General features: G+C 48.5%; 1 protein-coding gene across 1 annotated transcript in view; it reads right to left on the reverse strand.

Moving 5' to 3' along the window:
* The window catches only part of ZSWIM5 (zinc finger SWIM-type containing 5), a 107,960-nt gene extending 91,423 nt beyond the window's left edge, over positions 1-16,537 (reverse strand). The window contains exon 1 of the mRNA XM_068141595.1: positions 15,850-16,537. Within this exon, the coding sequence (XP_067997696.1) occupies positions 15,850-16,537 (688 nt within the window). The remainder of the gene's footprint in view (positions 1-15,849) is intronic.

Raw genomic sequence — 16,537 nt, forward strand, 5'->3', positions numbered from 1 at the left:
TAAGGTGGAGAAAGGCTCCAGCACTTCATCTCCGCGGGCTTGTTGAGGGCTGATCCGCAACGGGTAATTCCCACTGCTTAATGACCTGAGACCAGCCGAGGAGGCGGCAAATGGGAAAGGGAATCTTCTCATTTGTTCCCCTTCCCCACACCCCGAGTTTGAAGAAAAAAAAAATAAAAGAAATGATTACACTTTTAAGTTCGAACAATTCCCTGCAGTTGTAGCCATGTCATATCTAGATTGCCTAATTTACATGCATATTCATAATCCCTGTGTATTTAATTAAATTCTTCAATCCCTGGAGTGTCTTTCCTAAACAATAGTAATTTATCTTGCACAGATAAGGGTGCCCTCGATTTATTCCACTCTGTAGCTAGCAGCATTTCCTTCTGATCAAGGCTAGGAAGCAAACTCAAACAGAGGGAATCTTTGAATACATTTAAATTGCAAGATTAGGCTGCTGCTCTTTCTTTCTCTCTCACCCCAAGTTACCCTTTTAAATAATAAATGCTTTCTCCTGAGCTCCGAGGAAAACCTTTCACCCAACCTCCTGACAACCGCTGCAGGCTCCAAACGCAAAAATGCCACCCAAAACACATGTTGCAAAAAGATCCTTCAGACTTCTGTGCCATGAGCTCCCCAGTAGCAGGGGTTTCATCCAGCGTGGTCCGTGGAACATCCTCTGCAGGTTATGTTTTACCACTAGCTATGAACTTCTTCAATGCAGTCCATAGCAAACAAGCTGCATGGCGTCACACTGCAGCCAGGATGATGAAGAACCCTTCATCTTTCCAGCAGATATCCCTACACCATGGGCTATTCCCAACCAATAACTTCAGGCACATTGTAGAGGGCCAGACAATGCATCAGACACCCCAAGATGAGGCAACACCTCAGAGAGCCAGACCTCCTCCAGACCCCTAACCCTGTTGAAGCATTAGCACTGAGTGAAATCAAACTACCAACATGATCACAACAGAGAGAGACTGATGACACATCCCATTTTTTAATTACATAATTCTCCCACCCCATAAATCCACAGCTTTAGTCCTCTCTCCCAAGCCTCTGGGAGCTGCATGGAGAAGTGCCCATCTCTTCAAAATTCTCTTTGACCTGACCAGCTCTGTGCCACTGCTGCCTTCCAGAGTGGTGCCAGTGCTTCCTGCCATGGGAATAGACACCCCACTGCATGCACAGAAGGGATACTACATCCTGGAGTCTTCAGGATAATCCTGGTGCTGCAGGAGACATGAGGCCAGGGCTCCTCTCACAAGCCATTCCTTCTGCATCCACATCACAGACAAAAGTCAAGGCAGCCCTTTGGCTGGAGTGGCTGCTCACAACCAAGGAAGCATCCCTGTCCTCCAGCCCCATTTCTTTGTCTCCTCCACAGGCATCTGCTGATGACCACTGGCAGACTCAGGGGAAACCAGCCACTCTGCTCCCAATCAGCCACTCTAAGCCTTTATGAAAATAAGGTCAGTATCCTGCTGTAAAGCTCCTTCCTCAGCTGCAGCATCACCCATACCACAGAGGCGGATACTGGAAAGCCCTCAGGAATGGACTGCTAGAAACTTTGTGATGGACAGGCTCTGAGACACAGTGACTAACACTGCTCTGGAGCAAAAGCAGCTTCGTCCCATCTGGTATCCCAGCACACATATCTCCCTGGGTAACCCCACCTCCCAGTTTCATACATGGCCACATCCATCACGTCCTCCTCTGGACCGTCCCCAGATCCACCAGAGCCCTGCTTTGCAACATCACTGCATTGTAAAAATGACTTAAGCATGGCTTAACAGCCACAGCCCTCCACAGCTGCATCTGGCTGACATTATGATCACAGAATCGTTTTGGTTGGAAGAGACCTTTAAAATCAACCATTGACCCAATACTGCTGGGTCACCACTAAACCATACCCCTATCTACATGTCTTTTAAACACATCCTGGGATGGTGACTCCACCAGGTACCCAAGCAGCCTGTTCCAATGCTTGACAACCCTTTGAGAGAAGAAATTTTTCCTAATATACAATTTAACCTCCTCTGGCACAACTAAAGACCATTTTCTGTTGTCCTATTGCTTGTTAATTGAAAGATCAGACCAACCCCTACCTCATTACAACCTCCTTTCAGGTAGTTGTAGAGGGTGAGAAGGTCTCCCCTGAGCCTCCTTTTCTCCAGACTGAACACCCAGAGTTGTCTCAACCACTCCTCAGAACACTTGTACCCTAGACCCTTCACCATCTTCATTGCCCTTCTTTGGACACTCTCCAGCACCTCCATGTCCTTCTTGGAGGGACCCAAAACTGAATGCAGTATTTGAGGTGCAGCCTCATCAGTGCCAAGCACAGGGGGACAATCACTACCCTAGTCTTGCTGGCCACACTATTTCTGATACAAGACAGGATGACATTGGCCTGCTTGGCCACCTGGGCACACTGACAGCTCATATTTAGCTGTCTATCAACCAACACTTCTAGGCCCTTTTCCACTGAGCAGCTCTCCAGCCACTCCCCTTGTTCAATAATAGGAGAAGCAGTAGAAAAGGAAGGCAGTGGTCTCCTTCACTGCCCTGAAGGGGCTTGTACAGCCATGATGCTCAACACCTGGCAGAGCCCGCAGGACAATGAGGTGCTGTCCCCCACCGACAATGTGGCCCCTGCCTGCTTATGCAGTCTGCCATTACCAAATCCTCTTCCCCAGGAATTCATAACTGGATTCAGACATTCCCAGCCTGTTACTTATTTCAATGCTTTCAGCCCTCCGGAGCACAGAGATATCCTGTCTTAAACCTGACAAGCCTCATGCCAAGAGGACATCTGCTTGGAAGGCAGCCTCTCTGGCTGACCCAGCCATGGAGGGCTGCCTTCCCGTCCCTTCAAGGTCCAAAACATACCCTTGCACCCAACAAAGTGAAGCCAGTTCACAGCAGAGCCAGAAGCAAGAAAAGTTGCTCAGACAAACCGCAGCTCTCATTCCCACTTCAGAAGCTTTGTAAGTTTTTCAGACCTTGGAAACATTTTCTTCCTACTCAGGGCATTTTTAGGTTAATGGTTCATCAAACCTCACAGTCCAGGAAACCATAGTGTGGCTGACCAGCGTGTGGGCATGGGGACAGGGAGACTAGGGGTAAAAAACACAAGACCCAACACACATGAAAAACAGAACCCTCTTGGGAATCAGTCCTTCTCACAGCACATAAATCACAAGCACTCTGGGCTGAGCTAGGAGACTTTCTTTGCCTCTTTCAGATAGAGGGAGGTGACCAGAAACCATCTTTTCCCAAGCAATCAGTAACTTCCAAACTGGGAAGCAAGTAATTGCTCCCAATACCCCTCACGTGCATGGGAAAAGCCTGATCTTGCCAATCACCTCCTCATCCACACCCTGATCAGCAGAAGGATGCATGCCACTCCTCATCCATTTGCTAGGATGGTTTCAGAAGCCATTGCCCTTGTTAACAGCAAGGTGCTGTGTCCTGGCTCTGAAACCAACAATCTCATAAACCACTGTCTGAGCATACTCCTCAGTCTGAAATAAACTGGCTGCTACCAAGCACAGCCAAGGGGTGCTTAGCCAAAAAAATAAATGAATTATGTAGTGGGATGAGGTCCCTGAAGCTAAAGTAGACCAAGTAAAACTCAAGAGAACTAAGAGACAGAGAGCTCTGCAAAGGAAGACCAGGCATGTTTCCATACCCTCTAGAAGGTTCTGGAAAAGACCAGTGGACCTAAGCTCCACTCTGCACCTTTTCAGAGGGCATAGTTTAAAAGCACTCCAAACCCCACTGCTGTTCTTGGCCATCCTCACAAGCACCTGTTTTCTGCCTGTTGTTGCTGAGTAATATTTTCCACAGTGGGATGCAAGTGAACAGAAGCAGCACACCAGAAGCTATTGAGTTCACCATCATGCTTGATCACACATGGGTTACAGTTCCTCTCCACCACAACTTGCAGGGGGTTTTAAGGTTCAATGTCATTATGAGCCAAAAGGGACAGAAGAGCACACTTCTGCATCCCACATAGCACCTTTCAAAGAAGGTATCTGCTTAAAACAGTCACTCTTTCCTCACCCATCCTCCAGTCTCTCAGAAGCTGTCTCCTAACACAACAGGTCAAGTGACACAGTAGAAGCCACCGCAAGAGGTGGCTGAGGACCTCCAGGCACTGTAGCCCTCTGAATGTGGACAAAGCACCTGTCAACGATGCCAGCTGACCTTAGACACAATCAACTTATTGAGACCCCCCCCAGTCCTTCAGTGCAAGTCTTCACAGAGCTCAGCTGACCTCAAAAACTTTACAAGACACCATAATCACACTTTCAAAGTGGAGCTCACAGCCTGATTTTTCAGCTTCCAGGCCAGATGCTCCTTGATTTATCAAGTCATCAAATATGGCTGTTCCACCACTTATGGGTCAAATAAGGCAAGCTTAAAAAGAGACTCAAGGAGGACAATATCTCACCCAAAAGAGAAAACAAAAAATAAAGAGAAATATAATATTTACCTCAAAATGTAGCAGGCTCAGGGGACAAATTAAAAAGGGAAACCATAAAACCAGCTTGCCCTTTTTTTCAATTCTTACATCTGCTGCTTTTCTGTGAAGTTTCATCTACTATGTATAATTAGATATGTTCCATGATTCTATAGTTCCATTCTAAACAAGATTTCTTTTAGACTTCTCTGTACAGTTTTCAACTCCAAAAACTGGAGTTTTTGACTGGGGAAAAAAAAAACCAAACCCAGAGCTGCAGTTAAGAGCATCATTTCACAGAAGGGTCTTGGAGATGCTGCAGGTGGAAGTTTCAGCCTGTGGCCTGCACTCCGATGCAGAGAAAGCAGCAACCACAAACCAGTTTCTTGATGCTCACTTCCAGCTCCTCACAAGGGGTCCTGCAGACCCAGGAACATTTTAAAGGCTTGCAATTTGGAAAGCTGACCCAAAGCTGTTCACTAAGAGCCACTGGCAGCAGCATGGTGTTTCCATCACCTGGCTGCCTACCTCAGCCCCAGTCTGGAGCATTTCACGCTCCCCACTGCAGAGGAGTTACAGAAGACAACACATCAAGCCTTAGAGGTCCTGAAGACAGGCCATTCCTGTGCACAGCACACTTGCACAGCAAACCACAGCCAAAGGCTACTCACTGTTTCCCAACCCACCACTCCTGCTCTTCCGACAGCAACCTCAACCCTCAGATCCTGAAGGCCCCTCTCCCATCCAAAGTGCTTTGCAGCTCTGCTGAGCTCTTTCACACCCCATGGATGCTCTGGTACCAAATGACCAAAGCTACATTGCATCCCCTGACCACCTCCATGGATCTCATGTTCAGGTCCATTCTACACTACAGTGAGCTAAGGGCAAAGCCCAGCAGGTTTACCAGAACAGTCTCAAGCTCATCCTGGCACAACTACTGCAAAACATAAAGCAGCCTTTTTGTCATTTGCTGGGGAAAGATGAAGCTTGCCTGGGTTTTCTTAACGTATGGAAGGGTTATGTCCTTAGGGATGGGAAACAAAACAGAGATGAAGGGGACTGGTTCCAGCATTGAAAATCCAACAATCCAAACTGATTAGTACACACCTTAAGATGCTCCAAGAGTAGCAGGTCAAGGACATGAACATGACCCAGATACTCAGATACCATGAATGGGAGACAAGAAATGGGAGACCAGTATAGGAACAAAAGGGATACCATCAGTTTACAACCACAGCCCCATACTAATCATTTTGGCATAAAAGAGATGTCAGGCTCATGGTGCAACTCCTGAAACACTAGAATCCAACCATCACATGCCATCAGACTCTTTAATTAAGCACTTAAAACACACATGAGGAAGGAAAGAAACTCTCTCCACTTATACAGGAAGGACCAAACACCTTAAGCTTTGCTAAGGTAGAAGCTAAGAGCACCATGACTGCAAAGCACCCAAACATCCCATTCCCCTCAAGACCCATGAACTGGGCAGCCCTGGGAGAGGCTGTTCTGCCAGTGTCTCCACTAAGCACAAGGAAAATCAAGGTGATAAGCAACACTAGATGTCGACCAGCCGAGCTAAGAGGATGAAGCATTTCTCTGGAAACAATTGGGTTCTCTAATAACAGGGCTGCAGTGGCGGCGTGAAAGGGAAGGAGGAGGAGCAGGCGGGGAGAAAGGGACTAGCTGGATATTTATCCCATCCTCATCTTTGTGTTATCAGTACCCCGGTATCAGCATTGTTCAAAATGGCTGCTTAGATGGTTGCCAGCAGCAACAACAGAATCGGTCCATCTGCTGGCATTCTCCCTAATCTATCTCAAACACTCGTCTTCTTTTTAAATGCACACAGGGGAAAGAAGGTGGGGGGTTGGGTGGGGGGGGAGAGTCCTCCTTGTACAAAGAAACAGAATCCTCCTATAACAGAGCCTTTTAACTAGATTTTATGCCACCCCTGTTTCCAGGACACACAGACAAAAGTTAATTTTACGATAAAAGAACCAGTGTAAGGTGCTTTTTTGTTATGAGATCAGAAAGCAAATGGAATTTGAATTGTCTGCAGTGGCATGTATCTGACAAAGATTAATTTAAACAGATATTGTCTCTGAAACCAAAGTCCATTGAGCGGCTTCACAGCCTATCAACCATGCGAAAGCAGCTCCTTAGCAGCACTGCTGACTCCACCACTTTCTTTAAAAATGGCTTAACCTATTTCTTGTAAGATAAAAGGTCATATATAGTTCTATTTTACACACCCATAATAGCTAAAGCCACACCAAGCGAGGACAATCGGGAGAAAATAAGGAGGGGAGGGGGGGATGACGGATTTCCTCCCCCTTCACAGACAGATGCTCAACACTTGCTGGGTATTTTTCAAAGTGCACTGGTAGCAAGTGGCTGCAGTGCTGCCCAAATGTTTCCACATCCTTAGAATAGAATAAAATCCCCAGGGCCTCTCTGCAGGTCACCAGCGCAGGATGGAGGAACCCACCCCAGGGTGGAGATGCTGCAGCAGGGCAGCTTGCCACAGACGGCACGGGATGCTTCCTTCAGCAGGACACAAAGCCACAAGGATGAGGGGAGAAGTAGCCAGGTTGGCAGCTCCCTTGGTCCCTGGGCCAAGAAGGCAGGAGGGCAGAAGTGCTGCTCCCCAGGCATTCACCCACCCCCTGGCCCCTCTCTGAACACTGGGGTATTATTTCTCCTTTTAATCACAAGAAACAGATCTGTGCATGCCATCAGCAGGCTGTGTGGATGAAGACAGCTGCTCAGACTTCAATGGGACACACACACACAGACAGAAAGGAGAAAAAAAAACAAGCTGCAGAGAACCAAATCCTGCAATTTCTTCCCTTTTTATTTCCAGCTTATATGGAGCACCACAGGGAAAATACTACCACACAGTTTCAGAGCATTTGATACAGCAACGACCCAGCTTTGGGAAAAGAGCGAAGGAAAAGCAAAATAAAAGATGACAGCCAAAAGCACTTTTAATATAGTTTCAGTAGTTTCAAGAAAAAGCTTTGGTACACAGAGCAACCAATGAACTGTTACCAAAATAAACACAACAAGCTTTAAGAAAAAAAAAATAAAAAGAAAAGAAAAAGAGAAAGAAAAAATTTTCTCTCTGATGATAAAGAAAATCAAAAGGAACAAGAACCAGCCAGCGAGACAGAAAACACATTTATTTTTCCATCCTCAAGACACACTTCTTCTAATTTGCCATCCAAAGCCACTGTAGTTCATTAATGCAAATTGTATTTATCTCAGCAACCCATTTGTGCCCTTTTGACAGGGCACTCATCTTCATCAAGGCAGTCAGAAGAGCACCTCCTGCCATTGCTGCCTGGAAAAACCATGGCACGCCAATAGCCAGCAATGGCTCTCCTTGGCATCCCCAGCGGTCACCCACACACCAGCATCAGCTGAAGGATGCAGAACCAGGGCTACTGGACAGTATCTTGAGTGGAGGCACAGCCTGTCCTGACCTTGCCAAGGTCCCAGACACCAAGTCTTCAGCATTCCCACGGGGAATCCCTCCCCGCTGGCAGCTGCGGGGCACGGGCAGTATCTCCAGGTGCAAAGACAGCAGCCAGGCAGATACCACTCTGCACCCTGCTGAGCGAACTTCAATGCCGATTAGCGGCCCCCAGAGACAAATGAGCTGGGTGGGGAGGCACAGGCAGCTCATTACTGGTGGACAGTGGTTAAGAGGGACATTGCAAGGAGATGCAGAGCCCCTCTCCCACTTCAACCCAACAGCAACGACAGGAGGACATTCGTAGGCAACAAGCTGGACCAACACATTCACACGCAACCCTTCCAAGCCGGCGTCCCAGCAGATCTGCCTCCTAAGCACATTCGTGGCTTTGTATTAATGATGTGAAAAACGGGGGGAAAAAAAAGGAGAAAAAAAACCAAACCCTGGCAACATGAACCTAGGCTGTGACAAGTGGAAGCCCAGGATTTCATTAAGTTGTGCATTACTTTAAATGCACCATTTTGCAAGGACTAACCTCAATCCTGCACAAAATCCTAAGGCATAAGCTTGAGACAAAAAAGGCAAATGCTCTTAAAACACAGCGCTAGCAAATCCATTTGAAGACAAATGCAGTGGCGTCGTGCACAGGTGAATCCCTGGCATTTAATAAAGCACACCCGCTGCACCAACCAAGCAGAAGCCACTCATATTTAAACATCAGGATTAATGGAAAGAAGAACCCTCTGAAAAATTGAATTTTTGCTCCTGGGATATTTAATTGTAAAACCATAAAGATGCATTCCCTCCCCCCATCTCCCAAAAAGGCGTTTTGCAGAGCCTGTGTCACTCTGTGAGATGTTGTCAGATAACAGTTCCTGCTGCAAAGGCACAAGAAGTCAGGGATCAAGCCTGTACATCAAACCCTACCCTCGTGAACATCAGGTGAAAAATGAAATGGGGCTGACTCCTGCTCCTCAGAGCTTACAGGATACAGAGCATGTGTTTTAGGATAGAATAAACCAGGTTGGAAGAGACCTTTGAGATCCTCGCATCCAACCCATCATCCAACACCATCTAATCAACTAAACCATGGCACCAAGCACCCCATCAAGTCTCTTCCTAAACACCCCCAGTGATGGTGACTCTGTAGGGTCTTGGCAGCTCTGCAGATGGAGATGGAAAGCTTCACACTGCCATCCCACATTCTGGCTTGAAAAGTGGGTCTGTCCAGAAAGTAGACTTGTCTTATGACACTCATTACTGTAGCTAAGGTTGGTGCCTTTGAGGTTAGGTGTTCATCAGAAAACTGATCAATTTCTATTGGTACAAATGACAAGGAGAGCCAAGATTCAGCAGGGGCAGGAACCAGTTAGCCAAAGGAGTCACTTTCCTCCCCTTTTCTCATTCCCAGAAGATCAGGAGGGTAACAATCCCATGACAACCTCTTCAAGACAGCATCAAATGTAGAGTAGGGCATAGTAGAAGTTCATTTTAATACTTTCAAGACACCTCCAACTCCTTACAAAATAAAGTCATCAACACAAGCCATAGATGGGGAGATAGATGGAAAAACACAGGGCCAACCATCACCTGGGCTCTGGCACCCACCTTCCCAGGTCTTCAGCAAATCTCATGTATGGCCCTACAAGAAGAAACAAGCACCACAAAGAGATAGGATAGTGAGTGAAGGCTCATTACCCATCACCTCTCCTTGGACATCATGCATGGTCAAGCCTTCTGTGACAGTTTAGGCTGTGCCTTTAAGAAAGGCCATCACACCTTCAGACTGACCAGAAGAATAGAACTCAAAGCCTCACACCCCCAGAAGAAATAGCAACACTCCTACATCTCACCTGCTCTAAGCCCAAAGCATCACCATGCAGCAATAAGCCTTGGCCTCTCAATGGAAACTCCCAGGCTCAGCTGCCTTCAGTGGGTGAAGAGAGAATGCTCCTCCTGAGATCTTTTCACAGCTTCAAGGGCAGCAGGGGGAAAACCTGCATCATTTAGGTGGCTGTGACACCTAAATGCAAAACCCCTAAAAATCAAGCACAAGGTTGGCCATGCCATTCATTTGGGCCAACTCCAGCTGGTAGAAGGTCTCCCACAGGGCAAGGGGAGCAGGACATAACCCAAATACCACCAAAGACTTGCTGCCCCCTCCCCCATAAACCCAGTTCTGGGTTTCACATGTACACCAAGGAGCATGTAAACCTACAAGCTCTTTCTTCCACCCTCATGCTATCAAGATGGGGGTTTTAATATATGTATTTCCAACCTAAATTAAAAGCTGACACACCACAGGAGATGATTCACAGCTGAATGTGACTTTACAGAGCTATCGGATAGACAGGCTCATTTAACTTTCCAATAGTCCTATCTGAGGTTAGAGGGACTAATCATAAAACATCTAACATCAAAGCCAGCGTCAAATAACAGCAAAGCACATTCCCTAGCACAAAGCTTCAGAAACAAAGCACGCAGGCACATGTGGTTTATGTTACTGCAGTTTTAGCCCAGTTAAACACTTCCTAAAAGATTCCCTCTAGATGTGAGCAAAATGAAAATCTGCTGCCAATGACACGGGAGCTGAGAGCAGAGAACGCCAGCTCCTCACCTGGGCTGAGGTTTATAAAGCACAGGTGAGTTTGGGAACAAATGTCTACCGCCTGCTCAGGCCAGAAACCAGGACTTCAAAACACTTCAAACCTGTTTATCCTTAAAGCCAACCTTAAATACTCCCATTTCTCCTGCTTTATTTTTCAGGCCTCCAGCCTCTTAAAGCTAGCATCATTTTGCCCGGAGTAATCAATCACCTAGTTAAAAGTACATGCCAGATTCACAGAATCTCTTAATACTCCTTAAAATTAAAAATTGCCCAAAAGTCAATAAATAAAATCTGCTTTAAAAGAAAAATTTAATTAATTAAATTCCAGCTGTCAAAAGTCTTCCTTGCTCTCCCAGCACCACCAGCAAGAAACTCATGGTTTTCATCATCTCCAGTTCCACCTTCTGTAATATAGGCCAGCGTCTGCTGGAGAAACATCTCATCTATGAGGCAGCAGCAATAAACAGATCATAAGTTTTAATGCTTAATACTACTTAGTTTTAATTATATGTGCTAAGGAAAAAAAAAAACTAATTAGAAATGTAAAGAGTTTAATGTTTATTTTAAGTGCTCCACAGTTTCCACCGTGATATGGCTAATGAACGTCTGCTGGCCCCTTTTATGTGGTTTAAAGTATATTAATATACATGGTATGATAAAGTAATCTACCCATAAAGAAAAATGCAGTGAAGAGTAATTAGCAAATTGGGAGCCTGTGGTACAACAACCACCCCACACCAAAAAAAAAACCGAAGAGGAGACAAAAATTGGAGTGCCTTAGCAGCATCCTGACACAGGACAGTTTCACGGTGAAAAAAAATTGCTTTTCGTGACTCATGGTGCTCCTTCCAAGCCTGCTCCCCACTGGCTACAGCCTTAAACTTAAGACCCAGGAGGAGACTGATCTTTACACAAAACAAAGGCAACCACAACTGGCCCTGGAGAGCCCCATCAAAGTGTTTTCCCCAAAATAAACAGCGCCATAAAGCAGCACACCACCTAGACTTTTAAAAGCAACGGGATACAAATTTAGACTCTGCCCTGTACCATGTCACGAGAGAGGAAACTCAAATGCTTGCCTAAAAGCAAGGCATTTTCAGGAAAACAAAAAATAAAGTATCTAAAACCCAACCCAATTCTAATCACAGTTTTAGAAGCAAAACCTGAAAGTCAGTTCAGCCACATTCGAAGTACAGGAACCCAGTGGTATTTTTACCTCTGAAGTTTGCAGTTCAACAAGCATCACTACAAAGATGGACCAACAGCAGCTGCAAACTATAGCCTAACCAAAAGCTTCCAAATCAAAACTCCTCCAATTAAAATGCATTTACAGGTATTATTTACAGGTATCAGGTCTAGCTTAACCTCTGCCCAGGCAGAAGGCTGTTGAAACATGGTCAGAAAATGCCCCACGCTTCTACGTCCAGCCTAATCACCAGACTAGGAACCATCAGAAGGTATCCAGGACTGATCTGCAAAGCATCAGATAAAATATTCAGAATTAATTGCAGGCTTGATAAAAACCAGGCTTCCTCCAAGTGTTTACCAAGCCAGCGCATTTTAAAGCCCTGCTTCATTGTTACTCTAACAGCAAGAGTAAATCCTGCCTACGTACTCACGGCTGGACTGCACACCTCCCATCAGGGCACAAAGCCTTATCTAGGGGTCAGGAGCACACACCACACAGGTTCCCAGGTGGTTACAACGCAGAACTCAACACTTCCTCTCATGTGTAACCACAGCAGCAACGAAGAAGGAGAATTCCCACCTAAAACCGCCACGGACGCTCGCCCACCCATCGGCAGCCACGACGACTCGAGGGCAAAACTCTATCACACCGTAGTGGGGGAGCGCAGGCGAGAAACACGAATTTGTCCTGCCGGATCCCAGCCGACTGTCAAAACCCACCAAAGGTCTTTTTCTATCCCCAAAACCCCCAAGAGATAATGGTGTAAAAAAAGAAAAAAACAACTTTTGTTCATAAATATTTATGCGAGCCAACTTGTTAAAAATTAACCGCCGTCGTTAAAGGTTTTGTATCCTTTAGGATTCCCAGCATGCAGTGCTGTTGCATGCTTTATATTAAGCCTGGCATTTCTGCATTCCTTTCCTGCATGCTTTTGTCATTTGTCTAAAAATTAAAAGGGGGAAGAAAAAAAAAAAAAAAAGAAGGAAAAAAAAAACCCACCCCACACACCACACACACACAAAGACGGGATCTGTACACATAATAATAAAGCAGTTTTTAAGAAGACAAAGATGCCTGTGTTCGACATCCAAGATCTTTCTTTGAGCAAGGGGGGGGGTGGGGGGGGAAATAATCAATTTAATGACTCCAGTGAGATCAGGGTTTAAGCCTCGTTTAAGTTTTACTAAGCATGAAGGAATTATTGGTTGATAATGTGGCATATGTGGGGGTTTTTTCCCCGCCCCCCCCCGACCTGTCAGCTTTGTAAGCATGAGGGAGCTGGAGCCCAAAACAGCATATTCCCCCCCCCCCCCACAAGTACAACCCTCACCCTCCACACCGTCTTCCAGCTCCAGAAGGTCATTCCTCTTGGATTTTGGTTTCCAGTTTTTCAAAGAGATTTTTTCCAACCACAGAGAGAAGGAATTTCACATCTGTATGACCCATATTTTTTCACAGGTCTGAGTCAGAAACACAACTGTACAAACATCTGATCTTTATTAACAGCAAATCTCAAATGTGCAAACCTCAGGTCATGACGCCGGGAGCTGGCGGTGTCCATTAAAGAGACCCTTAGAGGGGAACAGTAGTTTTGATTTAGTGCTGGAGAGCATCGAGTAAGCCAGGGCTGGGTTTTTATTTCTTTCCAAGACGTAATGGTTCCCATATAAGCCAACAACCAAGTTCCTATCTTAATTGCAAACACACACACAGCCACAAAGTGTTTGTGTCTCTGGTGGCTGGAGCTCTTCTACCTCACCTTCCAGCAGCATCCACAGGATGGATATGGAAAGTTGGCTGAGGACACCTCAGCTATGCCTCCCGCCCACCCCGGATAAACACGCAGCCCTTCACAGCCTTTTGTTTCATGTAAACCTTCCTCCTCCGGCTCAGGGCTGCAAAGGACTGCTGTGACGGGGCTGATTCGGGGTCAGATACAGAGGTGTCCAACCCCGCATCACCACCCGCTGTCATCCGAAGAGGAGCTGTGCTACAGCCAAGGCCCGAACCCCCCTGGCTCCGAAGGCAAACTCCCAGGGCGAGCATCCCGCGCGCCCCTTTCAGGCTGTAAAAACAAGAGATAAATCACCCCCGACTCCGCGGCGAGCGCTTCCAGAACATGCTGCTTCATCTGAAAAGCCGACAGTTCAGAGGACAATGGGCGCGAGCTCCGATTTCAAAGCTGGGGAGATGGTTTAGACTTGTCAGGGAATATGAAATGCCAGAGCTGGGACCATCCTCACCGTCCTCTGGCTTGCCCAAAGCAGCAGCAGGAAGCGCAGGGAGGGAGGGCATGAACGATACTAGATGCCAGCCCTGGACGACGCTTTGAGATAAGACTGCTCCGTGTTCTGCATGCACCTGACCCCAGAGCTCAGCTCCTTCCATCGGCTGACGCGTCATCAGAGACACGTCCCCAAGATAAATACATTTTAAAACTCATTTAAGAAGAGAAAATTCCTTTGTACAGGACCAGCCCCAGTTTTAGGCAGCCTCTGCCTCCCACTCTGGCGGCTTGCTGCACTCACACCTTGGTGAGCAGGTCAATAAAGCATTGCCCACAGTAAGCCGTTGTCTTCCCTCCTCTCCCAAAGTTCCTGAAGAGCTACTCCTCTCCTTCTACAGGAATCATTTGGTTTGGGGTTACAGAGTATTTAAAACAGAATAATTAATCATCTTAACACAGCCTCTTCAAAATATTAATTCACTCAAAAGAAAACAAACAAACAAAAAAGAAGTATAATCATATCCTCAGAGAAAAATCTTTTGTGCTACAGGAATTTTCACTGCATATCCTCACAGGTGGAAGAATTCTTCTGCTGTCTCCTATTTTCATAGGGAAAATGCTTTGATAATGCTCTTCTGAATGTAAATTGTACCAAAGGGGATTTTGAGTCTTTTATTTTTTTTTCCAAAGCAGTTTTTTTTTCCCTTCCCCCAAAAGGAAGGAGGGCTCTTTAAATAAACACAGCCCAACTAACCATTCCTCACAACAAAACCCACCTTCCCTTCACTCATTCACGCCATACTCTGGCACAAGATGAATTTACATTTCCCATTTGCAAAACAAATTCTAGCCTAATGTCATTTTAATGAGAACGCGCATTTCAATCACTTCCAACAGCAACGGGCAGCGGATTGTTTTATGTAAAACACCACAATTTGTTTCTCTTGAAATATACACGGATACGAAGGAGATTTCGGATGGGGACAGGGACTGTGAAGGACGGAGGGATGAGGATCAACATTTCCTTTCCGACAATGCCCCCCCCTCCGCCAGCGCACACAAAAGCCACCTGCCCATGGAGAGAGAATACGATGCCATTATTCCCACCATCATTCCCACGGCCCCTTCGTCACCGAACGAAAGCGAAAAGGCCGCACGCACCCACCCCCGAAACGCGACAGGCGGCCGGCGGCACCCACCAGCCCACCCAACTTGTCACCCCAACCCTTCCCTCCACCTTCCACCAACCGGCCCCGCTGGAGGTGCCTGGGTAGGGGGTTGGGAAGGGAAAAGCAGGGGGCAGATATCCCTCTAGAGGTTTTCCAAGGGGGGAAAGCCCCTGATAGAGAAGACAAAGACAAACGCTCAGAGCCGTTGAAGAGATGCATTATGTCTATAAGCCCACCTCCTCGTGAAGGGCCAGGACCCCCGTGGGTGTGGGTGCTGGGGGTGAAAAGGACTACGGCTGCGGAGTGGGGAAGGGGGGGGTGTAGAGAGGGGGGGCGGCAGGGCTGCGTGCCCTCCATACAGATCCCTGACGGACGCTTTGCCGGGGGAGGTTGAGGCTGGTTATTGGTTTTATTTTCCCACTTGGGTGGACGGCGTCCACGCTGCGGACAGCTGCCGGTGACACCAGGGTACACATACCCCTCGCTAGGAGAAGGGGTGACCCCCAGTCCTCCCACCCCCCCAACCCCAAAGCTGGCATCTTCCCAGCAGAGTACAAGGCGGTCCCTGCCCCCGGGGCAGGATTTTCCTGTCAAACCACAGTCGCGCCAGACAAAAGACTGAAGTGTTTGGAGGGGGTGGAGGGCGATGCGGGGGGAGGACGACGACAAAAGCCCCCCAGGGGCCCCGTCCCGGCACTCACCGACTTGCAGCACGTTGTCCACCGCGCCGGTCTCCAGCAGGCGGATGCCGCGGCGGAAGGGCAGCCCCTCGCCCTGCGGCGCGGCGGGGGCGGCGGCGGGGACGGCGGGCGGCGGCGGTCCGGCGGCGGGGCTCTCCTCGCCGGCCGGGGCGGGGGCAGCGACGGCGGCGGCCGGTCCCCCCGCGGCGGCGCTGGCGGGGGATGCGGCGGCGGCGCGGCCGGGCTGGAAGCTGGAGTACATGCAGATCTGCCGCTCACTGCGGGGGAAGCTCCAGTAAACGATGCGGCGTTGGACGGGCTCGGGGATGCGCTGGAAGCGGCCCTCCACTCGCTCAAAGGCCCAGCTCCCTGCCACCCGCTTGGCCGCCGCGTCCAGGAGCGACTCGGGCTGTAGCAGGCTGCCCGCCCCGCCGCCGGCCCCGCCGCCCCCCGGCCCCACCGCTACCGCCGTCGTCCCCGTCGCCCCCGCTGTCCCCGCCGCCGCCGCGGGGCAGCAGCCGGCCAGAGCCGGAGGGGCTCCGCTGGCCCCCGCGCCTGGCCCTGCGCCAGCCCCTGCGGCCCCGGGACGGGGGTGAACGGCCCCGGTGCCCCCCGCCGGGCAGGCCCGGGAGCACAAGCGCTTGGGGCCCGGGGCGCCAGCGGGCAGCGGCGGGCGGAGCAGCTCCTCTCCCTCTCCTCCCTCCGCCAT

Source organism: Melanerpes formicivorus, unplaced genomic scaffold, assembly GCF_026170545.1.
Source record: "Melanerpes formicivorus ecotype bairdi unplaced genomic scaffold, bMelFor1.0.p_v2 SCAF_7, whole genome shotgun sequence".
Taxonomy (NCBI): domain Eukaryota; kingdom Metazoa; phylum Chordata; class Aves; order Piciformes; family Picidae; genus Melanerpes; species Melanerpes formicivorus.